At 51.0% G+C, this 27638-nt stretch overlaps 1 protein-coding gene and 1 long non-coding RNA gene across 2 annotated transcripts; one reads left to right on the top strand and one right to left on the bottom strand.

Annotated features, from left to right (window-relative positions):
- Positions 1-660: 660 nt before the first annotated feature.
- Positions 661-22678, bottom strand: ZNF282 (zinc finger protein 282). The gene is made up of 8 exons (XM_074315206.1): positions 22377-22678; positions 19668-20087; positions 13193-13319; positions 12579-12698; positions 10121-10240; positions 8498-8611; positions 7178-7291; positions 661-4546 (listed from the first exon to the last, which is right to left on the bottom strand). Exons 1-8 carry the CDS (start codon positions 22539-22541, stop codon positions 3780-3782), a joined length of 1947 nt encoding a protein of 648 aa, XP_074171307.1. The 5' UTR covers positions 22542-22678; the 3' UTR covers positions 661-3779.
- On the top strand, positions 20098-26281 carry LOC141567560 (uncharacterized). Its single transcript, XR_012490315.1, has 3 exons — positions 20098-21960; positions 22993-23110; positions 24821-26281. It is a non-coding gene; the product is annotated as an uncharacterized LOC141567560 (long non-coding RNA).
- The last annotated feature ends 1357 nt before the right edge of the window (positions 26282-27638 follow it).

The raw sequence follows: 27638 nt of genomic DNA, 5'->3' as shown, positions 1-27638 counted from the left end.
ATCCCTGACTCTGAGCCTGGAAGTCTGGAAAAATTAGATCACATTTCCAGCGTGCAAGTGAGGCAGCACCAGACACTGGTTTGCAGTCTCCTGGGCTTTCGGAGATGGTGCTGCACCGTGAGTTAGAAAGTGGGGCAGTGGAGGGAGACCATCCGGGTCTCTAACCCAGTGCTACCACTTACTACTCGTAGATGTGGACCTTGGGCAAGTCATTCCATTTCCTCATTATTAGTGGGAAAATAATAGCCCGTATCTCAGAGTTGTACAGACTAAATGAATTGGATCAAGTCAAGTGCTTAAAACAGGGCCTGTCATAGAGAGAGAGAGCTCAAAGCTGCGATTATGCTTTGCATCCAGCTCCTTCACTCTCTAAGTGGTGTCGTTCATGCCCACTCTGCCTTGGTGTCTATCACTGAGAATATGGTCACCACATCCTAGGAGTGTTGATGGAATGAAAAGAAATGACAGGTGTAAGTAAAGTGTGTATGTAGCTGAAGGCCTGCCGTAGAGCAAGCATTCAATAGCAGGCAATTTCTCATTTTGGTTTGTTTTCACTCTGGCAAGGTCCACGCCTTGAACTGCAATGAATTTGCCAAGATAAATGTCGCCTTGTGTCTGTTAGAAGCCACCCATTTGTCCTTTCCCAATGACACTCAGATCTCAACACACACCTTTAAATAAACTTTTAAATGAGGTTCACAATTATTCCCATTGGTGGCAGTGGTATCAGAGGAATCCAGAAAATATACTCTTAGTACCTGTATCCTGTCGTCTCTACACCTGTAGAACATGATTGTAACATGCAGAGCTGAACGTGACCTTAGACATTATCTCACCCACACCCTCATTGCTAGTGACAGAAAAAAAGTATTCTTTGAATCACAAATAAATTAAAATGCTTTAAAAATATCTTATCCTTTACATTTTCTAACATGTGTATGATTCATAGCATACATAAGCTTAGCATATATATGTACATACATGTATGCCCAAACATTTTTTTATTCAAGAAAGTTTATAGGCCGCGGCTTTATTCCACTTAGTAGAGGCCCTTTCTGTTCTGTTCCCCTTACTATTCTACAAGTCTCCACATGGCAGGGACCATGTCTTTTGTGTTTTCTCTTGAAAAAAAATAAATAACCCCCTGGGGAGCATGGCTCACTAGGCTTGCAGGTCAGTGAGGCTCCTGGAACAAACACACCTCGGCCCAAGCAGTGTCCCACCCTGCTGTACGTGTGCAGTGGACATCGGATCTCTTCGGCAGCCTAGTACTTCTCCCTCCTCTGGGCATATCATCTGATTCTCTTTGGGGACTTCTCCAGTTCTGGAAGGACATATAAGCAGCTCTTTCTGTAGCAGTGGATGCTTCTCAACAAGGGAGTCTGATAGGAGAGTGTTACTTTTTTTTTTTTACCATTTGAGTTTTTACTGTGTGCATTAATCTTTAAATAAAAAGTTAATTTAATTGACACATTATCAGAAGGAGAATAAAAACCTGCCCCAAAGCAGCCGCCTGTTCTGCTTCAGAAAGTGGACTGAGAATCCTTGCTACCTGGGAGAGGTCCACATTGAGTGTTACCACTTTGGATCAGCTCACTCTAGGACTCTCCAGGGGCCATCACTGGAGGCTGGGGTGACCCATGGGGTAGCTAAGGGGCTCTTGGTGCCGCGGGAGCCACCAGACTGGGATCCAGGAAACTAGATACTGAGTGTTAGCCCTCCTACTTGCTCCATCACTAAACCTTTTTGGGAATCAGCTCTTTGATGGTAAAATAAAGGGACACACTTGAAGTATGTGCTCAAATGTTTCAAACCCATGTCTCAATAGTGATTTCTCCCCTTTCTTCATACTCTCAACAGCCAAAACAACACTTGTTGGTCTTATTTTCCATAATTTAGATTATGAAAAAACTGATTTTTCTGCATATGCTTTTGAGAAGCTGAACACTGCCCCTCCGAACCAAAACACTGGACTAAAGGGTTGCCTTCCGCTCTGACAAAACTCCACTGAACATGACCATGCTTATATTCTCATTCAACTCATTTTCTTAAGATTTGCCTCCTTCCAAAAGCAGAATGAAGACAAAAGAATCCGTTAGTTGGATTCCAGTTCATCGCGGCTTCCCTGTACTAAGCCACGCTGGAGAATCCCCAGCCTTGCAAACATGCAGTCTGCAATTGGGACATCTTTTTATTTAATTTCAGGAATTCCCTTTGCATGGCAAACAGGGGTCTGAGGAAAGCAGAGCGGCGCGGGGGGGGGGGGGGGGGCGGAAGCAGAGCGCTCACAGACGTGGTGCTGGATGCCCGTTGGGCTCCCCAGCTGGGAGAGCGGCAGGGTCAATGGAGGAGCAGGAAAAGTCATTCTCGAAGCAAACAAGGGTCCTGGGGCATGCCACCCCAACCCAGTGCCTGGCCATGCAAGATGCAGAAATGGAGACTGGCCCCTCGGGACCTGGAGCAGATGCACCAATACAAGGGAGTCCTTAGGGCACCTCCTGAGGCGCCTGCAGGGTGTGGAGCAGAGGAGGTCTGTGTCCGAGTCCATGAGCGTGGTCGGTTGAGATAGCACCGGTCGGGAGGCTCGGGCAGGAGAGAGACTGAGGCTGTCAGACTCTAGCACCCACTTGCCCGGCCCTCCTGGGAAGAGACTCACTTCCTGGATGGTGGCCCCTGCAACACGAGGCTCTCACCCCTTTGCCCTGGGGAAACTGGAACCAATCATCAGAGTGAGGTCTGACTCGGCACCTGCAGCCTCTGGAGGGCCGGGTCACTACTGTGCAGTGAAGAGAGGCTGCTGCACCAGACTGAGGGACTGGGGGAGGGGGGAAAAGTGGGCTGGGGGCCAGGGCCCTGCGGCCCAGGAGCACCCATGTAGGAAGGGCCTTTTGGAAGCACAACCAGGGGCATTTTGTAGCCAATATGTTCGCCATTCCCAGTAACCCCTGGAGTTGACTCCCTGTGGCTTCTAATTATTTTTGGTGGCTCAGGGGAAAGGGAGAGGAGAGAGACCAAGAGAGGCCAGGCCAGAAAGGTCTCTCAAACATCAGAGGTAGGCAGTGTGTGTGGTGGGGGACACTGCGCTGAGGTCAGGAGCTCTGCTCCCAGCTCTGCCACTCTCTTCTCCTGTGAATTTGGCTAAACCATCTCACCTGCATCTCCTTTCCTCAGTTACCAAGTCAGGCAAATCCTACCCCACCTACTTCAGAGGGATAGGCTAAGGGTGAAAGTCGAGCACGGATAGAAAACACGTTTAAAAAAAGTAGAAAGGGCTATTCAAACGTGAGGCAGTGTGGTCGCCGGAGATGGTCTGTCCCTTAGCACAACCCTCAGCTCACCTCGCACCTACGCTTCCTTTGTCAGGGTCACTTAACCTTGGGACCTGATTTTCTGATCGCAGAAGGCTTCTGAGACTCCCTGGTTGCTTCCCCTGATCACAATCGGTGACCCCAGTGGCCAAATGGGCACGCCAGGTGTCTGAGGGGGGTACCCGAAGGCTCTGGCCTTGTCACTGTCCCTCTGGCACCTTGCCTGCGAGAAGCCGCTGAGCCGGCTCACGGTCCACCCTATGAGATGAGTTGGGCTGTCCATTCAGGCCGGACAGGTCTAGGGGACCCTGTTTGGGGTGCAATTCCTGTTCCTGATTGCCAGTAGGAGGCGGGTGGAGGGAGGGAAGGCGCCCCGAGAGCCACGGGCAGGATCGTGGGTCCTCAGGCCGCCCCCAGGCCCGCCCCCTACCCCGGCTCAGCCGCAGGGCCCTCCCCTCCCCCAGCCCAACCCTAGTCTCGCTCGGGAGGCGCCTGGAGGGGCCGCGAGGCCCCGAGGCCGAGGCCTGGGCCGCCGCTGTGCACGCGCAGGTGGTCCTTGAGCGACTCCTTGTAGCGGAAGCTCTTGCCGCACTCGCCGCACGTGTAGGGCCGCTCCCCCGTGTGGATGCGCTGGTGCTTGAGCAGGTTCTGCTTGCGGATGAAGCTCTTGCCGCAGAGCGCGCACTGGAAGGGCCGCTCGCCCGTGTGCAGCCGCTGGTGGTTCTGTAGGTGCTCCTTGCGGCTGTAGGTCTTCTCGCACTCGGAGCACTTGTAGGGCCGCTCGCCGCGGTGCGTCATCTGGTGGCGGATGAGGCCCGAGTGGCAGTTGAAGCTCTTCTCGCACTCGGCGCACTCGTACGGCCGCTCCTTGGTGTGGCTGCGATGATGGATGATGAGGCTCTTGCGCACGCCGAAGCTCTTGCCGCACTCGGGGCAGGAGTAGGGCTTGCTGCGTGCGCCGTGCAGGAGGCCCCGTCGGAGCCCGCCGCCCGGGCAGCAGCTGCCGCAGCCCCCGCCACCCCCCGGGCCCCCACCCGCGCCCCCGCCGCCCGCCTGCGCCCCGCTGGCGGCGCCGCGCTCCCCGGCCAGCGCGGGGAAGCCTTCGTCCAGCAGCCCGGCTGTGCCCCGGCTCGGGGGACCGCCCGCGTTCTCAGCCGCCGGGGGTGGGGGCAGGCTCGACGGCGCGGGCTGAGGCGGCGGGGCCGGGGCGGGGTTCTTCACCAGCAGCAGGCTGTCACCTGCGGAGGAGAAGTGACATGCTGACAGTGCTCTGCCTGGGACCCCACACCGTCTCCAGTTTTCCCCGTGGCTTCATGCGAGTCATGGGTGTTTGGGCCTCAGTTTCTCTAAAAAAATGAGTGACTGAACAAGGCAAGCGGTCACATTCCATAGAGCTGGAGAGCTCCCTGACCCTCTGACCTGCCTGCCCAAAGCCACCTGTTGGAGAGCACCAGAAGCGAGTCAAACAGGTAGCACACCTTTAGGACAGAACACACTTCCAGAAGGCGGCGGGCTGCATGGCACAGAGGAAGCACTAAGAACATTTTTGCTAAATAACAAACTGAAAAAGGTGGGAACCACTGTTTTAACCTAAGGCAGTGAACAACATAAGAACTTCAGGAGGGTGCTTTCAAATCACATTCTGTGAGTGTTGGCCTCTGGGTAAGGTGGTTCCGTGCCAGGCTCCTGACCACCACTCATTCGGGAAACACCTGGTAGCCACTGGACTCCAAAGTCCTACTGCTACTTCCTGCTTCCACGGAGCCAGCCCCACACACATACCTTTGGGTGAACTAGATTTTGTTCCTGCCTTCCACTGTCGGAGAGCCGGCACTAACACACTCATTAACGTATAAAGTCAGGAACCCCTGTTAGTAACGTCTGATGTCCAGTTAGGCCCAAGCCTGACTCTGAGGCAAACGGGACAGCAGGTCTTTCTCTCTTGCATATTCCAGGGCCGGGGAAGGAGGTTCACAGGGACAGGATTCATACATTTCTATGTTTTACTCTCTGCCCCACTATCCTCTCTCTTCCAGGCCGTATCCAGAAGACTCTGCTATGGGATACCCTGCCTTATCACAAGTCCATCCAGTTGCCCCTGGCAACCATAACGCTAGGTGGGTTTTAAACCTCAGAAAAATCACTATTGAGATACTAATTTCATACTCCAACATTAACAGGTGGGCAGGTAGAAGAAACATTTCCAGATAGCCCTGGCTCCCAAAGTCTAGGCATTTCCCACCAAATGCTAAGGTTCGAAGGCCTCTCAGAGATAAAACAACATGCAGCAAATTGTCCTATGACTCAGCATATCCAGACTGAAGAAGTAAAATAGTCTGGTAATTTACAAAGTCTTGCATTTTCCACACAGGCTTTCTTAGATCCTTTCCCACAACTGCAGAGGTCCCACGAAAAGACTCTTCCAGGCCCAAATGGTCCTAGCCAACTTGGAAAAATCGGAAGGTAGCCCCGAGGGACAAAGGTTTGGGCAGAATTTCCTAGCATAATGTGTGATGAACTGGTTGGTACCTATGCTTCGAGGCCAAAGCTAGAAACGGTGGCCTGGGCAATGCAGAGAAGGAAGTGGAATCAACCGTTGCCACTTCTTCCTGTCCTCACGGTCATCCCCTGGCATTCCCTGTCTCATCCCACTCCACCCGCAGGCTAAAAAGAGGACTGCTTTAAATTCTATTTTAAACAAGGGCATTCACTGCTCCTCCCCTGCCCCTTGCCCATTCCTCCAGCCCTTCCCTGCTCTCCAGACTGAACTAAGTTTGTCTCACAGAGAGTGGGATCTACTTACCTGGGTCTGAAATGGCTTTTCAGATCAGAAACAACCTGTGTCCTCAGCTATTAAAATCAGCTCTTAGAGGGTGTCTGAAGTATGGACAAGGAACATGTGTTTAGCTGTCCCTTCTACCTCTGATCAACCAAAGGACACTAAGTCAGCTGTTTTGAGGGCGATGGCACTGGGTCTGGCAAGGAACACTAGCCTGATGCTAACTAAGTGTTAAATAACCCATGGACATATGCCGATGGTCACTGGCCATTAATTGGAGTTTCACAAAACACCTGAGACACCTAAGTCAGGTGAGACGTTTGGTCCAAAAGCTGTTGGGAGAAAAAAACCTCTCCTCTCCCTACTTGAGCTGCAGGATCTTCCCCCGGGACACTGGGGTGTCTCTCAGAGCTGGTTTGGGTGCTCCGGCCAGCGTTTCCAGCACATGAGCTACCTGCTGGAGTGAGCTCCTGCCAGGCAGTGCTGGCTCAGCTCTCTCCCAGCCCCTTCTCCTTTCCCTGTTGTGATGTGCTGAACTGTATCCCCCAAAAGATATGTCGAAATCTGAACCCCCAGTACCTCAGAATGTGACCTTATTTGGACATAGGGTTCTTGCAAGGTAATTAGTTCATATGGGGTCACACTGGAGTAGCGGCCCCTGATCAATATGACTGTGTCCTTCTGAGAAGACAGCCTCGTGAAGACACATGCGAAGAAAACTATGCGAACATGGAGGGTTGGGGTGATACATCTACAAGCCAAGGAACGTCAAAGATTGCCAACAAACACCAGATGCTAGGAAGAGGCAAGGGAGGATCCCTACAGCTTTCAGAAGGGTACGGCCCTGTGGACCGCTTGGTTTCAGACTCCTGGTCTCCAGAACTGTCAGACAACACATTTCTGTTGTTGCAAAGCTAGTTGGTGGAACTTTGTTAAGACAGCCCTGGGAAATAAACACACCTGCCACTCTCCAGAAGGAAAGGGGACAGAGCTCCTGCCATGACAGAATATCACCCTGTCAGGGGGTAAACTGGCGTGAGCAGCCCTCCCTCCAGACGAAACATGCAGGGGTCCTGGGGGTGGCACTCACTGGGGCCAGAATCTAATCCGAGTTCTCCTTCCATTGAGTCGCGCGGGCCCCATGGGTACGGCTGCTCCTCCTGCTTGATCCATGACAAAATGTCGTGTGCTGAGATCAGAGACTCTGCATGGAAAGAAGGCAAACTTAGATTCTGTTGATTTCTGCGGAGCATCCCATCAAAGGTTTGAAAACCATTACATGCAAAGGCTGCTGCTCCAGCTTGCAGGGCACAAGGCGGTTTTGGTGTCCGTTTCGTTCACTGGCCATCTTCCCTCCTCGTGCCTTCACAAATGGGATGTCACTTGTGCTCGCTACGTTTCAGGTGGCCAGGGAGGAGGAGGCTTGCCTCAAAGTCTGTGTGGCCGCAGAGCCAGGATTAGAAGAACCTAGGTCCCCTGACTCTATCCACTGAGCCCCAGAGCAGCCTGTGGGTCCAGGACACGCAGAGGGCAGCCTGATCTCTGATGGCCACGGGGTCAAGGGATGAGAGGTAGGACTTAAAAATCAGTGATGGTAGAAGCAGTGAGCAAAGGTCATTGCAACAACTGCAGTGCAGACTGCCTGTTGGTCAGGAAGGGTCAGCTTTCCCTTCTGCCCAGGAGCCCCCTCAGTCTCCCTGCTGCAAAGTTATAGAGTGGACAGTTTACAAGGATTGTTGGATTTTACGTCTGATTTTCTCTTCCTGGTACGGGAAGTGGAATGAGATTTTGGGGTGATAACCACCAAAAGAGATGATACTGGACTTCTCCAGGTCTGCAAGCATATGTGAACACACACACATGCATGCATGCACACACACATGTGCACACACACACATATGCACACTTGTGCACGCACACAAACACACATGCACACAGGAACCCACGTGCACTCTGGGCAGGTAGCACTTCCCTAGGTTCTTTTATGCTTCCCTTTACGCCTGGACCCTCTCCAGAAGTTTCCTGGGAGATACCTAACTATTAAATAGTATTCACTCAAAAAGTCCAGAAGGTGTAAATTACTTTCTTTTTGTCACATATACAACTTTTAAAAGCCTTTCTGGTTATATTTATTGTTCAAAAATCAGTGTTGAAGTAATTTTACTATTACTTACATGGGCACATTAAATGAACAATTTAATGATTCCTTTAGAAAAATCCTCTCCACTTTACTAATAGTTATATTCTAAACATCTGCGCACAGTCGCTAACTGAGGAACACGCTGTATCTTATTCTCTGAGCCTCCACTGGCTTTTGACCCAAAGTGACTCTCGGATGGATTTGCCAACAGATACAAAAGTCAGCTGACGGGCTGTTTGTCCCCAGTCCTCCCTCCGGCGTCTTGCTCACCTGAATTGGGGTCCGTTGGGATATCTCTCTCTGCCAACTCCTGCTGATCCCACACACATGGGTGCTCCTCCTGTTTGATGCGGGACAAGAGGTCCTGGGCAGAGGCTGGCGAGTCTACACGTGGGAAGAGAGCGGCCAAGGTGTCAGGGGACACGGAAAGACCTGCAAGCTTGTGGTCTGAGTAATCTCTCATTTCATGCAATTATATCTTTTCCCTACAAATAGGGTATAATTAAGTTATATTAATATTTAAGTCAGCTTGGCCCCAAATAATGGAGCTTTTGCTACAAATAAGTGGATACTACTTGGGAGTGACACAAAGTGACTTCCAGAGGCCGTCCTGCTGTGCCTCAGCAACTTCCTCCTTAGAGGAGGTTCACGCTTGAATACTGAGTCCTGAGTCCTGAGCACCACCATGAAAGGAGAAATGCCTCACATGGGGATTTCCAGGAAAATGACACCTTCCGGAAAGCCTTTTATTTTAACCATTTAATGGGATTTTTCTAAGATGTACCTCACCTCTTCTTTCTTCTGCAGTGTCTATTAAACCTCATTTATCCTTTATTTCCCTCTTAGCTCTGATGCAAGGACCATGCTGAATGAGCAGGGAACCGGCTTTCCTCCACTCAGCCGCTGTCTGTGGGTGTGAGGCTCTGACTAAGGGGGATGAGGTTTGGGGGGCTCTAACCTGTGGGTAAGTAAAGAGCTACAGGATCTTAATATATTTTATGCTGGTTAATTGTATGGGTCCGCTTGGCTAGGTCACCGTACCCAGATATCTTGCCAAACGTTATTCCAGATGTTGCTGTGAAGGTATATTTTTCAGATGAGATTACCATTGAACTCAGCGGACTTTAAACGTAAAGAAGATTACTCTCCATAATGTGGGTGGGCCTTACCTGATCAGTTGAAGACCTTATAGACCATGCTGGCCTCCCCCGAGGACGAGGGGATTCTATCCACAGATAGCCCTGAAGATTCTGGATGTACCAGCCTCCACAATCATAGAAGCCAATGCCTCCCAATCAATCAACCAGTCTGTTTTCTCTCCCTCTCGCCACACACACACACACACACACACACACACACACATGCACGCCCCCAATGGTTCTCTGGAGAACTCTAATACATATCTGCTGTAACAGAGTTCTCACATACAAACCCCGGCTGGAATGCCATTTGAAAGGAACTCTCCAGACGACCCCACAGGACTGCAACCCACCTGGTGCTGGCACAGAGGCGGCAGCCCGTAAAACTTGTATAAAACAATGAAAGCTCTTCCTGGTCAGAAGCAGGTCTTATGGACCATTGTAGCCCCCGCCCCTGAGAGCATCGTAAAGTGCCTTACAGGCAGTACCACTGCCCTGATATGGCTTGTCAAGGGGAAGAAAACATTGTTAAACACTGATGTTACAAAGAAAAGAGAGAACAGCACGAAGCCCAGCTGTACCAGCAAAGCAGCAATGCCATGTGCCATGTTTGCCTCCTAGGGGAAACCCTGTCTCTCTGCCCATCCCAGATCCATAGCTCTTCCAGGTCCAGCTCAGGCCTCCGGCTGGCACACACGACACACACACTGCCAGACCGACCTCTCAGGCTTGGGCAGCTGTTCGGCTCACTCACCGGTAATGGATTCCGCGGGGATGGCTCTTTCCTCCAGGCCCCGCTGACCCCGGGTACACAGGGCTTCCTCCTGCTTCACCTGAGAGGACGCGTCCTGTGCAGGCACCAGAGGCTCGGCTCCTGGGGACAGAGAATCACACCACTTGGTGTCTTTTTTCTGTACGATCGTCACCCAGATGTTCTTGGGATCAGGAGTATGGCTGACAGCACTTGCCAGGGAAGAACACAGAGTCTTGGGTTCCTGCGGGTGACTATGGGGGACCCCAGTGAGCAGAAGGTACTGGAGCAGAGAAGCGATCGACATTCAGGACAAAGGGGGAGGCCAAGCCACAAAACAAGGCGTGAAAGGCTGTTCCAGAAAGAACCCCATGCCGGGCTGAGTGCTAATCAGGCCATAAGTTGGACCTTTGTGCAAGCATCATTCATCCTTGTTTATCACCCCCGTCAGACAGAGGTGGCCAGACACAGTCATCCTCACACACACACACACACACACACACGCACGTACCCACACGCACACACTCGCATACACGTATATGATTAGCAAGAAGTTAGATGGGCAAAGACTCCCTACCCAGCCCCATTCTCGGATGGATAACACACCGCATCTTATGCAGAAAAGACAACGACAAATCCTCTACGTAGGCCCCGCGAGGTCACCTCCTATTAGGGTCTATGGTGCGATGCACCAGCCCTGGCAGGAGACAGTTCAGGCAGCAGGAAAGAGTTTCCACGAGGAATCAAAGACGTAGGGCCCAGTTTCAAGAGTCCTGGCCCAGACGCGTCACGGGACCCCTCTGGCTCTCAGGGGGCTAGTCCCACCCAGGAGACGGGCATAGCGTTCCCTGTCCTAGCTCACGCACACTGCTGGGTGCGAACTCAGTGAAACCGCTGAGGGAACAGTGCTTTCGGTATGAAAGGTCACCACAGCCACAGACCTCAAACATTTGCAGGTTCTACGTATTTTCGCCGTACGCACGTTTGCCATAAACAGCTTTGCCACAAGCATTTCGCTGCACAACTAATTGGCCATAAAGCCATTTCTCCATAAAAGATAAAATAATGAAAAATAAAAGTGGGACGTTAAAAAGGAATGTAATAAGCATATGTTGTCAGTTTGGCTCAAATAAGCTCATAAAAATTCCAATAAATAAATTATATAAATAAGACATAATGAAACATGAACAATTAATAACAAAATTAAAAAGACTTTAATTTGAAAAATAAAAATACACTGTTTTCGAAGTCTTTTGTTCGCAGCATTATACTTTTTTGTTTTTGCTTGTTGATTCGTCTCTTTGTTTGGCATCACTTTTTTTTTCCCCACTACATTTTCTTCCCTCATTAAGAGAGGTTATCAGTTTCCAACTAAAGAATCGATAATTAATGCTCTGGAATATTTGTGGATTAACAGCCACTTCTTTTATATTCGCACAGCTTGGTAAACTTTTGGTTTTGATGGGCGGGAGGGGTGACTGCACACCAGAGGCTTTGCAAAAACTGGTATGTGACCACTTTCTAGCTTAGGGTGTGATGTGGCTTTACACATAGCTCTGTATGTCATCTGGCTTTATATGTCATTGTTGTCCCCAATGTTAAGATCTACTTGTCAGTGTATAGATCACTATGAGGACTAAGATTTTAAAACACAAAAATGGAAGTAACCACAAGAACCTCATCAATGGAGAAATGAAAGCAACTGACAACTAGCTTAAGTACATTAGTCTGCCAAATGCAAACCTAACTATTAACCAGTTATTTGATCTTTTATGGCGAAAATACCAAACACAGGCGCGTACAGGTGGCAGTTATGTGATAAGGCAGAGAATACAGTTCGAGCACCAGATTGCACCTGGTCCAACACTGCTCAGAAGAGCTGAGTCCCCAAGAAGAGACCCCTAGGGCCGAGCTGGGGCTAGAAGCCTAGCACCTTCCATCCCAGTAAAAGCTGACTGGGTGTCATGCTCTCAGGAGCTGGATTTCCTCAAGACCAGAGATTCCTCCTTGAGCAAGGAGAACGCCTTGAAGGGTAAGTCTGCCTGTGACGTGAGGGTCTGAGTGAGGAGTGGGTGACAATTCTGGAGATGACCACTGAGCAAGAAGCAACGGGCCACAGCACAGCAGCACGTCCATTACTCCCCTTCCGCCCTCCCCTCCAGCTGCCCGGGGCTGGGCCTGGGGCTGCTCCCAGGTCTAGAGCCCCTCACTACAGGTCACCAGCAGGCCTGCCCTATCCTCTCTCCACACAGCTTCCTGGGCTCCGGAGCTGCAGGGCCTGGAGCCAAAGGACAAGCCTCCCTGGTGAGCTTTCAGGCACCGGCATCTCTTCCTGTGAGCAACCGCCAAATTTCAATGGCGGCAGAACTGGCCCCACGAGCAACTCAAGAGAAGCCCCAAGGATGGTACGGTTTCTGTCTTGCCCTGCCCTGGACCGGAATGTCTTTTCAGCTGCCGTCACCTGTGTCTGGATCCATCAGGATTTCTCTCTCTTCCGGGTCACGCTGCTCCCACACGCAAGGCTCTTCCCTGGGCTCAACCTGGGGCGGAGCGTCTGGCTTGGGGACCGGGCCCTCTGCATCTGGAGTTGGAAGGGAAGGAAAGACGGAGTGAGGATGACCAAGCGGCCGATCAAGGGTGATGGCAGAAGCCTCCTTCCCCCCAAGCGCCCCTCCCCACCCAGTGCCCCTCTAGGTAGCTGGTTTGTGTCAGGATATCTCTTATGAGGAACCTTGAAAACAAGGCAACAGACTCTTCAATTTCTGGTATAGAAAATATGCCAGAATATATCAAAGCCGTTGGGACGTGGCGTGTGGTGAGGTGTAAATGATAGTTTAAACTGGGTTCCAAAACAGTGGTAGCGTAGCATTCAATTCTATGATAGACCGTGTCACTGGGTTTTAATTTTCATCCTGTTATGAATCGCTCTAGCTTCCTAGCATTCTAAGCAAATCGTTTCTTGAGTTTCCAGTAGGAAGAAACATGAACCCTTGCCCCGGTGGCGAGACGTGGGTGGAAAGCATGTCACTCCCCTCTCCAGGACTGCCGGCCACAGCGGTGGGCAGGTGTCCTTACCCAGGGACATCAGGGTTTTATAGTTTTCCTTCACGAGGTTGTTGTAAAGCTCCTTCTGCCATTCGTCCAAGTTCTTCCACTCGTCCTCGGAGAAGTAAACAGCAATGTCGACGAAAGTCACTGGAACCTGGGCCAATAAGAGTGTCAGTCCGGGAGCTCCCGCTCGCCTGTCCCCGCCCCCTCTCCATAGGCCCCTCCCACCCGCAGCCTGGCCTTCACTCTCCACAGCTCCTCATCTGAGCCCCGTCCATGCAGTGGGGTTAGTCCACTCTATTCCTGATCGCCTGGTGCTTCCAGAACAAGGATGGTCGACACTGCCTTCTTTTTTATGTATTTATTTATTTTTAAAGCATTTAAGCCTATCCTCTGCAATGTCACTCTCAGGTAACTGAGTGCCTGGAGGTCAAGCTGAAGTCAATGCTTTTTGGTGCTCAGTGTGACAGGGGTGTGGTAGGTTCTCAGAGTGGGTACGAAAACCCTGTTATAAAACCTGTATTTCTTGTCAGGTCACCTCTACATACACAGTGACATTTTTGTCATGAAAACATGTAAAATCGAAAGGCATGTGCTAAGGTTCCACGACCTTGATGTGTTTTGTTCGCCGCTGTATCCCAAGCATACAGAAAGAAGCCTACAGTTTCGGGTCAAGACATGCTTGGTGAATATGTTGAACAGTGGTTGCCGATGCTAGCACGCTCCACTATAGCCGGAGTGGCCCGTCGTCTGCCTGTCACTTGTTATTTGAGGCAGTCTCATCTGGCATACACAGCTGTTATTTCTGTTTGACAAGGATCCTCGTCTTCCATTTCAGTCACCCACCAGCATCACCTCACCTCGGACTGAATCGTTCAAAATGGTTTCACTTCCACCGTTTTAATAACTAACTGAACGTTCCTTCTCTGAGCCCAGAGCCTTACGTCCCACCCCTTTCACATCCCTCCGGGACCAGCCTTTCACCCTCACTCTGAAATCCAACCCCTCGATTCTCCCCCATGCCCTAGTCCTAGTCTTTGTATCTGCACATACAGGGCCACAGCTAGCCTATACGGCACCTTTGTGTGAGTGAGAAAAAGACAGTCCTGTGGGCGTCAGGCCCACTGGTGTACAGCGTGGTAGGTGGGCAGCACCCTCACAGAAGTCAGAGATGTCAGCCCTTTAGGGTTAGGTGCTCAGAACCCTAACGGCATCCTGCACAGGTACTTTGTGCATACCTGTATGCCACCTATTGACGAATAATAGCTCACCAACCCTCTTTGGAAGGAGAACTAGACCTTCTAATTCCCTGGACCCTTCACGAGACTTGGGTAAACCTTCAACCTGGGAAAAGCGACACAGACCACTTTGTTCATTTTCATTCCTGGCTGCTAGATGAAAGTCACAAAATTCCGCAGGTGACACCCACTTGTCTCAGGCTGCTCTGGAAGCCTCTCGTTGACCTTGACCTCCCCTTCCTGTGTTCCCTGGGAAGCTTCTTTCGAACTCTTCCCACGTCTTCCCCAGTCTGTCCTTGATCGCAGGTAGCTGGTGGCAAGCTCCCTTTCTCGCCCTACTCCTTCTTACCAAACCCCACAATATGTCCCCTTCATCTCTCCTCCACCTCCTGCCCATCTTTTTGACATCTCTGTCTCTCCTTCTGCACTGGCTTCCCCTCCAGGGACCCTCCCTCAACTCTGCTACCTCGAGCGACTCTTCTCTCCCTCTTCACCCAAAACATCCCGAGAGACACACTGTGTTCTTTCTTCTTCACAATCCACGCATCCTTTGACCCCTTAAAATCTGTCTATGAACCCCCGCTCTCTGAAACCACACCCCGAAAGGTCCTCAGGGGCCTTTGTTAGCCCCCACCCTTTCAGGCTTCTCTGAAAAGTCACACCACCTTTGTCGAACTTTCCCCTGCTTAGTTTCCTCACGATGCAGCCTCTTGCTGCCCAGCTCATGTCTTTATGGTTTCCTCTTCCTCCCCCAAACCCCAGGTTCTGCCCTCGCCCTTTGCTGTTTCTTCACGCTTCCCGTGGCATTTTCACTCTTCACAACTTCAATGGTTACTTCCCTGCAGATGACATTCTTCAGCTTTCTTTGCTCCCTTCAAAGTTCACATTTCAACTGCCTTCTGAGTGGCTCCATTTAATCATCTTGTAAGTACCTCAAACAAAATGTATCCAAATCCAAGCTCATGATCTTTTCTGACATCCCTACCCCTCTGCCTCACTTCACCATTTCTGTGGAAGGCCAACACTCTGCAATCAGATTTTTGCAGCTGGAAATAGACATCACTTTGTAAAAACTTCACCGCACCAGGATACAGCCAAGGTCTGAGACATGGCTCAGGACTGCAGGGGGCCTATTGTCCACCTGGATGGGAAAAACTACCGATGAATTAGCTACCAACCAAGGAACAGGTGCAACAGAATCCAAGAGGCACAAAGGATCTAAGAGCCAACAGCCTTCCTGCAATCTGACAAAGAGAATGAAACCAGCATGGCCAAGCGTCCACAATCAATTATAACAATTGCTAGCAACATGAATTTACATTCTCGGTTGTGGGGTTTTCAAATATATCCACAAATTCTTTGATAGTCCCTTCAAAAAGTACAGCCTAAAACAGCCCAAAATCCTCCCCCAAGTGCGGGCAGGATTTAGTGACTTACTTCTAAGAAATAAAGAAAGAAATGATGGTGTATGACTCCTGAGACTAGGTCAGAAAAGACATCGCAGCTTCCATGTCGTGAGGACACTCAAGCAGCCCTGTGGGGAGGGCCCCACAGTGAGGGACTTGGGCTTCCTTTCCACAGCCACATGACTGGACCACCTGGAAGCAGATCCTGGAGCCCCAGTCTAATAGCTTGACGACAGCTTCATGAGACTCTGAGCCAGAAACACTCAGCTGAGCTGCTCCTGAATTTCTAACCCACAGAAAGCTGCAAGATGATAAATGATTATTTTTTTGGGCTGCTAAGTTTGGAGGTAATCAGTGACACAGCAATAGGAAACTGACAGAGTGAGCTACATAGTATTGTCCCATCAACAGAATCAGTGAGGTTACAACTCCATGAAGTACGGAAGCTTCGTTTTCCAGATGAGAACACTGACATTCCGAGGGTCCAACTGGGAATTTACTACATTATTATTTATACTTCACTTCTTTCAAAAGAAGAATTGAGGCTCAGGGACCGCAAAAACATGCTTGACCCATGGCAGGGAAACCAGTACGTGCAAAGCCAAGAGCCAAACCCTAGCCTTCTGATTCCAGACCCCATAACCATTCCATTATTCCGTGAGGGCACCTGTCAACTCAAGGGTCCTAAGGCCGGATCCAACACATGGAACACACCACAGTGCCACATAAGGACAGAGCACTGAGGCAAAATGCACAGCACAGACGAGAGAAAGGGCTGCGTGTGAGGAAATGCTGATTCTGCGGGACAAGCACCATATGTCAAGCCATCTGAAAACCAGCCTGTGTGGGCTGCAGCGGCAGGAAATGTTTTAGGGATGAACCAGGCCACTGATGCAACCCATTTTTGTGAGGCCTCAAGAAACCACTGTCAAACAACTCCTCTAGCAAAGTCACTGTGTTGTTGCCTCTGCAGACACAAAGACATACAAGACCCAGTCCCTTATGTAGAAGTGTGAAGTTTCCAGCTCGAGTCACTCTGCAAATATTTTTTTGCATACCGCCTATACACCAGGTGCTGGTAGAGGCACAGAGACACAGCAACGAAATGAGCAGAATGTGCACTTGGGTCAAAGAAAATGAACCGAGAAGACAAAAAAGAAGTAAACATTTGAGATGCCTGATGGCATAAGTGAAAGCAGGGACAGAGAAAAGAGTGTACTGCAGCTGGGGGGACGTGGTTCTTTGGTGACCACGGTAGGGCACACTGATCGAGTGACAGCTGAGCGGGCCTTAGTGGAAGTGACAGAGAGGGAGCCGCGCACGTTCCCAGGGAAGGAGCTTTTCAGTGGAGGAAAGTCCCTGAGGGGGGATGGGTGGCGTGCCAGCAGGAACGCCAGAGGCCAGTGTGCCAGGACGGAGTGGGCAAAGGGGGTGGAGCGGAGACAAGGTCAGAGAGAGAGGGCCATCGACAAAATGGGGCTTTTACACTGAATCGGGTGGGAAGCCATTTGGGGGTGTTAAACGGAGGTGTAATATGACCGGTGGATATTTTAAAAGGCTCACTCTGGCTGCTCTGCTGAGACTAGGTTGTGTGGGGTGGGGGACAAGGGCAGAGACAAGGGGACCAGGCAGGAGGCCATGGCAATAGTCAGATAACAGGTGACAGGGGCTGTGACCAGACGGTGGCAGGAGCAATGCAGGTGGGCAGGACTGGTCAGACTGTGGGTGTTATTTTAAGGAAAAATCAGATAGTATCTTCTAAATATCGGAAGTAGGGTGTGAGAAGAGAGGAGGCAAATCTGACCCCAAGGCTTCAGGCTTGAGCACCTGGGAGGATGGAGTTGTCTTCAATAGAGATGACGGCAACTTTGGGTAGAACAGGTTTCAGGAGGAGGACTGGTTCCGTTAGGTCACGTCACCTCTGAGATATTTACTGATGCCCAGACGGAGACACGGACTTAACAGGGAGGCATGTCAATCTGGCATTCAAAAAGGAAGTCTGGGCAAGATACAGAGAGAGAGTGGGAGGAAAAGACGGCATTCGGGAGTTGACAGCACACAGACTGTGCTTCAAACCCTGAGACTGGACGAAATCATGAGGGAGTGAGTGTAGGGAATAGCCAAAGACCGAGCCCTGGCCTGCTCCCAACATAAGAAGTCGGGGTAAGGAGTGAAATGAGCAAAGGAGAGAGACGGAGCAGTGAGGTAGGAAGAGAATCAAGACAGGTGTCCTGGAAGCCACATGAAGGTGTTTCAGGGAGCAAGTGGTCAACCACACGAAGTGCTGCTGGAAGGGTAGGGGCGGTGAAGGCTGAGAACCGGCCACTGGCTTTAACGCCACGGACATCAGGGCTCTGGCAAGACCCAGAGGATGGAGAGGTGGCAGCAAAAGCCTGACAGGGTGGGTGCCGTGGAGCGTGATCCAACGACTGGTTTACTAGAATACCGAGAAGAGACGAACATGTCGGGTGAGACCTTGGAGGACGCAGCAGCAGAATCCAGACGGTGAGAAACTCGACTGGATGGGTGGCCCATTTTTTCCCACAAATTGCAAGGAAAAATGAAAGAGTTGATGGAGGAACCTACAGATTACAAAAAAAGTCTTAAGAAACGTAGTAGTCATAACGGGTAGACCTTCCTTAAGTTCTGATTCAAATAAATGAACAGAAAAAAATGATCATTGTTGACAGAACTGAAAGTTGGAACACCGAGTATTTGAGTAGGTTGAGGCTTTTGTGAAGGTAATAATATTGAGATGATTATTCTTTCAAAAAAAGAGTCTTTATCTTTTAGAGCCACATACTGAAATATTTATAAATACAATGAAAGACGTCTGAGATTTGCTTCAAAATCACATGAGTAGGGATTTCAACGAAACAAGATTGGCCAAGAGTTGACCATGGTTGAAGCTGGAAGATGGCTTCCTGAGGGTGCTTTACACTCTTCTATCTACTTTGGCATATGTTTGAATTTTCTATAACAAAAAGGCTTAAAAAGGGAAGAGAGAAAACAGGGATGCAAGAATTGGAGATGGCAAACATACACTGCTCGCTGAAGAATTCTGCTCTGAAGAGCAGAGAAGCGAGGCCTTAACTGGAGGGCAATGTTACATTGTCTACGTGCTGGTGGGAATGGTCCAGCAGAGGGAAGAGTAAACGATGCAGAAGACAAAGGGAGCCATGCTGGCGTGACTCCCTGGAGTTAAGAGACAGGGTGGGACAGCGAGCCCACAGGAACAGAAAAGGCGGAGCACGTGAGGTGGGCAGACGGATAAATGCCGTGGCTGCACATGGACGTCTCCTTTGAGTGACTCCATGTTCTCCGTGGACCAGAAGGCAGGGTCACGGACTGAGAGTGTTGTGTTGTTGAGCCGGGGCGGGGTGGGGGGGAGAGTGGGAGAGCAAATAGAAGAGGAAACGGAATGTGAGTTCTGAACTTCGAGAAGGGCCCACCAGAGGGTCGTGGTCATGACTTTCAAGGGACTCGCGTCAGTGTGGTTTGGGATCTGTCTCCAGCCACGTTCAGACAAGCATATACAAAGCCAACCAATGACAAACGGTCATTTGCAGGTGCCAAATGGAAAAGCGTGAAGAGCGTCAGGAATTTGCAGACACCCAGACACTTCAGGGAGGGGCTGGGAACAGAGACAGTAAAGGCTCAAACACAGAAACATGCAGACTGTGGGGAAAGGGTGGAGGCCAACTTCACTGAGGGAGAACATTCGAGACTAGGCTGTTCAAGTGGAGACAGGCTTCAAGAAGAAATCAGACAACTTTATGAGGACTGAAAATAAAATCAAGGGTTTGTTCACCTGCCGGGTCCTCCCCTCCAACCGTGTCTCTGCGAACCACCACATACCTTGGGGACCTCCCCCTTGCTGCCCGGGGGCAGCCGCAGGACCCAGAAGTTTCTATTTCTCAGCAGGTTCTCCATGTTCTCCAGCCGCCTCTGCAGCAGCCCGTACTCCTGCAGCAGGGTCCCCAGCACGGCCCACTTGCTCTCCATGTGGTTCCCGAACTCCACGGCCGTCTTCTCGCAGTCAGCCAGCTTCTTCTCGGCTGTCCCCGTCCGCCCCTCCAGATTTAGCAGCTGGCTGGCCTGGGCATCCACCTTCCTCTCCACAGCTTGAATGGCGGCCACCACGGTCCAGAGTGAGATCTCCGCCGTGGGCAGCTGGGGCTCTCTCATCATTCGGTCAGGGAAGACGGGTGCCCTATCTGGGAAGGGTGGGAACTGAAAAGGCATTGGTCGCCGGGCATCCATGTCCCATTCTTGAGCCTGGGTACAGAGGGAGAAAGTGACAGCCTGGGATGAGAGCCTGTGTGAAGGGGGAGGACGGCCTGAGAACTTTACAAATCAAAGTCCACGGAGTCTGGTTCTTCGGCCAAGCCCCCTCCTCTCAGGGGATGGAGTTCATTAACGTCCCCAGCAACAGACCCAGCAGTCACCCACACAATCTTCCCATTTCCTGCCTGCATCAGTCAAGCTGGTCACTCGTTTACCCACCTTGACAACCAAGGCTGTGGACCCTGGCCTAAAATGTCACCTAGCACTTTCTGTGACTAGAACAGCTATGTTCCTCAAGGGCTGGACTTAATGATACATTCTCTCGAGTTGGCCTAGTGTTTTCTGTTTCAAAGTAAGAATTTTCATGTAAGTCATCTGACCCTAATCTTCCCAGCAACCTCTAAGCAGGTTAGGACACAAATGATTAGCTCTGCTTTAAAGATGATGAAATTGAGGCCCCGAGAAGTGGCTGGTCATTCTATAGCCCCTCGCTTCACTGCCAACTGGAGTGGTTCTAGGTGTGGCAGGTGACAAAAAAACAAAGTTCAAGTGCTACTGCCACCCTCCCAGCAGGACAGCAGCCAGGGAGCCCAAGCGAGGGAGCAGATGAGCTGCCTTTTTTGCATATATGAGTATTGATTCATGTTTCCAAAATGAAACTAGGTTTGCCAAAAAAATGTTACTCACTCAAGAGGAGTACCCCATGATTCAGGGCCACTGCTCCCCACCTCCCAGATCTGGGCCTTCACCCTGGAAGGTGAGGTCCCATGGGTGCAGTTGGGAGCTGAGCCCTATGACCAAGAGAGGGTGGTCACCTGTTCACTGGTGACCTGGGAACCAGCCCCATTCCACAACAGCACCCAGGGCACACTGGCTGACCTCATAACAGCCCCTCCTTGCCACGGGACACGGCAGGAGGTGTCATCTTCTGTTCCCCCTGTTGCTGCTGAAGAGGCCCTCAGGCTGGGCAAAGACCTGCTGCTTAGAGGTGACCTGGGCAGGCCTGGGACAGACATGCCAACTTCCCTCTCTAACTTGGAGCAGCTGTGACAACCACAGAGGAACACCCCACAGCTTCCAGGAATCACTCCGTGACATGAGAGCAAGGGGACAGGGCCCTGGGCCCCAGACCTTGCTAAAAGTAAGAGGTGGCAGTATCGCCGTCGAAACTATGCACCTGGTCTCATTTAGGCTTCACTCCTGCCTGGTCCACAGAAGGGGACAAGGGCTGACAATGGAAGTTTACAAAGTCACCCAGCCCAGCTTACTTTTCACAGGTTTGGAGACCGAAAGCTGAAGAATGATCAAACACAAGGCAACTCCTGGCTGACCTGTCAGAACCCACGGAGAAGCAGGCCACCAGCAGAGGGGCCTCTGGGGTTCCTGTCCAGGGTCAGCGCCGCACTCTCCTCCAGGCTGCTCTCAGCACCGCAGCCCCGCTGCACACACCACTCTGGAGCACTGGCCCCCAAGCTCGTCTGCACACTGAGAGCTTTGTGTCACGCTAAGAAATGACCGGCGCCTACCAGCAAACCCAGAGACGCTGATTTAACTGGTCTGCGACGAGCCTTGGGCGTCAGCTGTCTTAAGAGGTAGATGCTCAGGTGATTCTAATGTGCAGCCAAGTTTGCCAGTAGCCGGAGGGAAGGCAAAGTCACCTCTCAATTGCCCCGTCCCTCCGTCACACCCGGTGCAAGGGAAAAGTAAATTACTGATTGGTTATACTTGGTGAAAGGCGGCCATGCATTTAAAAAACCTTTCCGTCTAAGTGGCTACAGTGTAAACCTGCGGAGGTACTCGTGTGTGCACACATCCCCGGGAGGGATCCGCGTGCTGCCGGAAAATCCATCCTGGTCCGCGCGAGGTGAGCCCGGGCCGGAGGTGGTGACGCGGTCACGACTAAGCCAGGTCCCGGGAATGGCACGTCCTGGGCCCCTCGTCCCCGCTGGGCCCCTCTGGCCGCCGCCACTGGGCCCGGCCGGCAAGCGGCCTCGGGGGCCTGCGGCTCGGCGGCGCTCGGGCCGGGCCTGCCAGGGCGCCGGGGCCGGGACGCGGGGCTCGGGGCCGGGACTCAGGGCCGGGCCTGCCTCGGGGCCCGCAGCGCCCCGCCTGCCACGAGAGCCCGCCCGTGCCCCAGTCCACCCGGGGCCTCCGCTTCCGCGCCCGCCCGCCCGCGGCCCTCCGGCGCCCGGCAGCCCCGCGCCCGCAGCCCCGCAGCCCAGCGCCCCGCCCCCACGGCTAGGCGGCGCGGCCATGGCGTTGGGCTGGGGCTGCACCCACCTGCATGGGCGGCATTCCCTCAGCCATTTCCCCGCGCAACGCCGGCTCCTGGTGGCAGACCTCCTCTGGGGGCAGAGCCTGGGCCCAGCTCCAGCTCCCGCTGTCCAGCCCCAGGCCCTGGATGCCCAGCTGCTGAGGCTGCGGCCGTGTTGACACAAACTGCATCCTGGGAGTGCTGTTCCCCGCTCGGGCCGGCCAGGGAGAAGAAGAACGTTTTCCAGGCGTCTTCCCCCTCGTCGGGGCCGGACAGCTCCATCTACAGCCCGTAGGAGCAAACAGTCCCCTTCGGCGGCGCTCCCCGCCCCTCCGCAGCCAGCGCGCCAACCAATGGCCTCCGAGCTCCTGCCCGCCTGCGGGGACTGGCGGGGCCACTCCCCGGTCCCGGCCACCACCACCCCTAAGGTGGCCCTGGTCTGGTATGCTCCTTAGGGCCCCTCAGTCTGCAGTGGTCTGCCCTAACGTCCCAAACAATGCAGGATATTGATTTCTATTAATTCTGAAAATGTATTGGATAGCCCAAGGAAAATGGTGTGTGACCCTTCTGAAAATTTTGCATGAGTAATTGTGTCCCCAGACTCTTTCTTCTGGCCTTTACCTTTCCCTCATTTCTTTGCAGGATTCACCTACCCACTCTCCTTCCCAATTCAAATTTACCTGGACCAATTCCAGGCCTTCGCATTGATCGGGATGATGGAGAAGTGACCTGGGGTCAAAAGAGGGCTGAACTCTTCCAGGTAAAGTGCACTGCATTTTAACAGCAGCCTCTTCCAAAACTTTTAAATGCAGGTCAATGTCACTTTGAAACGTCATGCCAAGGCAGAGGGGGAACCGGTGAGAGGCCAGGGTAGGTGAATGGAAAAGAGGGGGAAGGAGAAATTCATCATTCTACAAATATTTACTGAGCACCTACTATGTGCCAGGTGCTGCTTGGGGGGTGGGGGCTGGCTTTGCAGTTAGCTACACCTGAGTTTAAATTCCCAAATCACCACTCACTAGCTGTGACTATGAGCAAGTTATTTAACTTCTCTGATCTTCACTTGGTGTCTTCATATATAAAGGAGGAAAATAATACCAACTCCACAGTTATAAAAATCAAATGGGAACAGTGCTTAGCACACAGTAGGTACTCAACAAAGGTAGCTACTCCCCAAAGGTAAGTCCTTGTGCTTACCCTCAAAATAGTGTCTGCTTTGTCTTCCTAAATGACTAGTCCCTGTCTCGTTCAGACGGATCTCCAAGGCTCATTATGGCTGTGTGTGGAGGCAGACCAACCACAGAACCACTCGAGACTGGTACCCTCTCATTCCATGGCACTTAGTAAACTAAAGGGCATTATCGGCCCAAGAGACATGTGCTTAGAGCCCCACATTCAGGACAATTATCAAGTATTTCCTCCGTTAGGCACTTGCAGGCTACAAAGTGAGTACCTCAAGGGCTTAGTACTACCCTCAAGGAGCTTAAGGGCAGGCAGAGGTGAGGGTCCCAGAAATTCAGTGATTTCCTTCCCTCTGCTCCCCAGCCACAGGCTGTCCCGATTGTAAATATCATGTCCACTTTTTTTTTTTTAAGGGGGGCACAGCTCATAGCAGCCCATGCGGGGATAAAACCAGCAACCTTGGTGTTATTAGCACCACGCTCTAACCAACTGAGCTAACCGGCCACACCCTCATATCCACTTTTATTAGGGGAAGCAGGCAAGTAGAGTCTGAAAAGCTCCAGGTAAATTCATTTCCACCAGTGAGACACATTTCAGGACACACATTCTGACCTATGGATCATCAGCCACCTGCCCTTTCCTAGAGGTGGAAAACAGAGGCTGTGTTAGTCCCCAGGGTAAAGTACCTTTTCAGTATAAAGCAGTTAATTGACTACTTCCCTTCCTAAGTGTTAATAACTACTTCCCTTTTACATAGTGAGACACCACTGTGGTACATCCACGTTGTTTCTCCTTCACGGACGGTGGACGTCACACAGCTATCCACACTGTCACCCCTTACAGCCAGGGAGTGGCTGCCCAGGGCTGGAGGTTCAGTTCACTGTCATTATATGAGCAAAGCTACTCAACTCAAACAGAATTTAAATGCACAGGCTTCATTGTACTAGCCTGATGTTCTAACCGCCAAGCCTTGCAGTCACAGGCCACAAAACCCAGTAGTCCGTACAGCAGGAGGGTAGCGAATGGGGGTCTCAGGGGCACTTCCCAGAAGGCAGCCAAGAAGGGAACAAGGAGGGGGCTGTAGCAGCACAAGCCATGGCCGTGTTGAGTACTCCAGTGACCCACGGGCTGAGCGATCCTGTCCTGGGAGAAGTGACCAGTCATCAGACTTGTTTTATGAATCACTGGGTAGCGAGGAGGCAGTTATCTAACTGAGGAGCAGAATGAGCAACTGGATAAAGTAGATTTAAAAAGTCAAGTCTCATGGTTAATAAACATTTCTCGACAGGGAAGGACCCAGGCTGGCCTCTCGCTCTCTCAGGTGGGAATCGACTGCTTTTCAGCTCCTCACCTAGGAATTCTGTAGCTGCTGGTCTGGCCCAGGCATTGGACAGGACGGATGCTGAACTACGGGACGGAGGGGAGGCCAAAGGACGGGGACGTTGTGAACGCCAGAACTTTTATGTGTTGTGAGGGTTCATTGTATGCACCAACCTGACCCGGGCCAAGGGATGCCCAGATAGCTGGTAAGACATTTCTGGATGTGCTGTGAGGCTGTTTGCAGAGGAAATTAGCATTTGCATCAGTAGACTGAGTAAAGGTCCCCCTCATCCAACCCACTGAGGGCCTGGACAGAACAGAAAGGAGAGGAAGGCAAACTTGCTCTTTGCTGGAGCAGGGACATTGGTCTCCCTGGTTCTTGAGCCTGGGGACTCAGAAGGAATGACACCACTGGCTTTCCTGGTTGTCCAGCTTGCAGATGGCAGGTCATGGGACATCCTGGCCTCCATAATTGCATGAGCTAATTCCTATAATACATCTCCTCTTATGTCTCTTAATCTCCTATTGGTTCTGTCTCTCTAGAGACCCCTCATACATGTCTCTACCATTTCCTAAGGCTTCTGAGTGCTCCCTGAGCACCCCATGTCCTTTCAACAACTACCGTACAAGCTTTATTTGAAGGTGAAAACCTCTAGATTTTGCTGAGTGAAGAGGGTAACCAGCTTTGCACTCCCTCTTGTTGTCCCCCACGCCTGACTCCACAAGCCGGCTTAGGGACTACAGTGCAACCGATGGTGTGGGGGACAGAGCACTCCCTCACCCACTGGCACGTCTGTGCTTACAACCTGTCTTCAAGATGCTGTCCCTAGTGACGCCAACCGCCAAGGAAGGGTAACTCCTTAGGTTTCAAAGTCACTGACAACCTAAGTGTGACTACAAATCAGAGGCAGGGCTTTAAGGGGGGGTAGTGGGGGTAAGGTGATAAAGCTCTAAGACTACTTAGAAGAGGCACAAGGTATTAATGTGGGGATCACAAATATTTCATATTATAGTGTCAAGATCAATTTGCTCTTGCTAATGAGTTTTCAACACCTTTGCCTTTTTCAGATCCACCATTTGCCAGCATTTTAATTCAAACGTAAATGCCCAAACATAAACATGGACATACACATTTTTACACTCTCTCTTCCTTTCTCACTAACTTCTGAATATTTCTGCTTTATACCTATAGAAAGTTTGGTGAAAATAGTACTTTTCCCTCTTCGGTTTATTTTCAGCCTACTTCGAAATGGCATTTCACCACTTTTACAAGTCTTGACAGTAGGTGAATAAAGTTCACTGGCTTCTCTTCAGTTCTTAATGACTCTGGTACTTTCCTCGGTCATAATAACTGTAATTGCTCAAGTGACCTGCCCTCCTCAACAGTTGTAACGCAACATGCACCTAGCGCTTAGAAACTCTCCATGAAGAAGACGGGTTATATGTTGGTAACGACTGCAGTATGTTCTCTTGAAATCTCAATCTCCAACTTTTAAATTTGGTTTTGATTACTAAAATTAGTCAAAATTCATTCAAAGTCAAGTCTAGTGTACGTGCAGAAAAATGCCGATTTTTAAAAATGCAAAAAATAGGGTATTAAAACCATGTATTATTAGTAAATCCGAGCTGGTTTTTGTGCTTCAGCAACCTGCTCTTACAAGGAGGCGCTGGCCTCCCCACCCTGGACGTGAGGAGGGTAGGGTGCAGGCACTGGGACCGCTGCCACCTGTGCTCACCCAGCATCCTGCCAGTGTGACGTCCCACGTCCCTGAACAGAGGCTGCAGTGGGCACAGCTGAAGCCAGAGCTGCTTCTCCCACTGCCTCTAGAGTGCCTAATGTAACCACTGAGCGCTGCCGCCGCTTTCCACCCACCATTCCCATAGCCTATTTGCTTCTGAGTCCTGCCTCTGGGATTAAATGATGACTTCCCATTGTGAATTTAAAGACCCTTGATTAATCTCCAGTCTACAGCTCCCTGCTCCAGTGAAGCAGGCTAACTGGTCATTTCCAGTGCAATAATTCACTTTCTCTTTCCACAATCCTCTAAACTTGTAGGCACATTAGAATCACGGAGGGGAATTTGAAAAACAAAACAAAACATCCAGGCCCCATCCCAGATGAATGAAATCGCGCCGGGGTGGGCACTGGCATACATAGTTTACTCAGCTCCCTAGGTTATTCCAATGTACAGCCAAGAACAAACCTGTGTGACGTCTTCCTGGGCTTCTCATATCCTTGTCTTAGCCCCTGAGATGAACACCCTAAATGGTCACTTACCGGCTAATAATAAAATGACTGATTTAATTATCTTGTTCATTGTTTTTATCCTGTTTACTCAGAAGTCGGCTTGTAGACGTTGTTTTCCTTGTATACTTCTTTAAAACTATAAACTCAAAGCCGAGAACTGGCTTGATGTACATAGCATATGTATACCCTTACTTTTGGATTCTGCTTGTTTCACTTGATCAGTAATGTGCCTGCCTCCCTAATTTATTGTAATTCCTCGTAGATATAAAACTGGTTACCTTGCATATGTTGCTGGCAGAAGTCAACATTCTATGGGTCTACCTGGTATTTTCTGCATCCAACTTTGCTGTCAGTCTCTGCTCGCACATACGTCCATTCTCCCACAGCTCCCCAAACTGCAATCTCAGGCAGCTTCTCCCCAGCACAGGCAAGGAAACTGGAAGTGAAGAAACGACCACTGCCCAGTCTTGAATGAAGAGAAGCACCAACAACATCCAGGAGATTGTTTAACTGGTCAACGAGTAATTCTCCTTCCCCT

This window comes from Rhinolophus sinicus, linkage group LG11 (genome assembly GCF_036562045.2).
Source record: "Rhinolophus sinicus isolate RSC01 linkage group LG11, ASM3656204v1, whole genome shotgun sequence".
Lineage (NCBI taxonomy): Eukaryota > Metazoa > Chordata > Mammalia > Chiroptera > Rhinolophidae > Rhinolophus > Rhinolophus sinicus.
Note: the sequence above shows the minus strand (reverse complement) of the source record. Positions and strands in the feature narration are given on the sequence as shown.

Bases quoted from the DNA above. Each gene is read 5' to 3' on its own strand.
- ZNF282 (XM_074315206.1), bottom strand. From the start codon at position 22,541: ATGCAGTTTGTGTCAACACGGCCGCAGCCTCAGCAGCTGGGCATCCAG. The intron at 20,088-22,376 runs GTGGGTGCAGCC...CTCTGTACCCAG, and splicing joins AGGGAATGCCGCCCATGCAG to GCTCAAGAATGGGACATGGA. The intron at 4,547-7,177 runs GTGAGTGCCACC...TCTCCTCCGCAG, and splicing joins CGGATTAGATTCTGGCCCCA to GTGACAGCCTGCTGCTGGTG.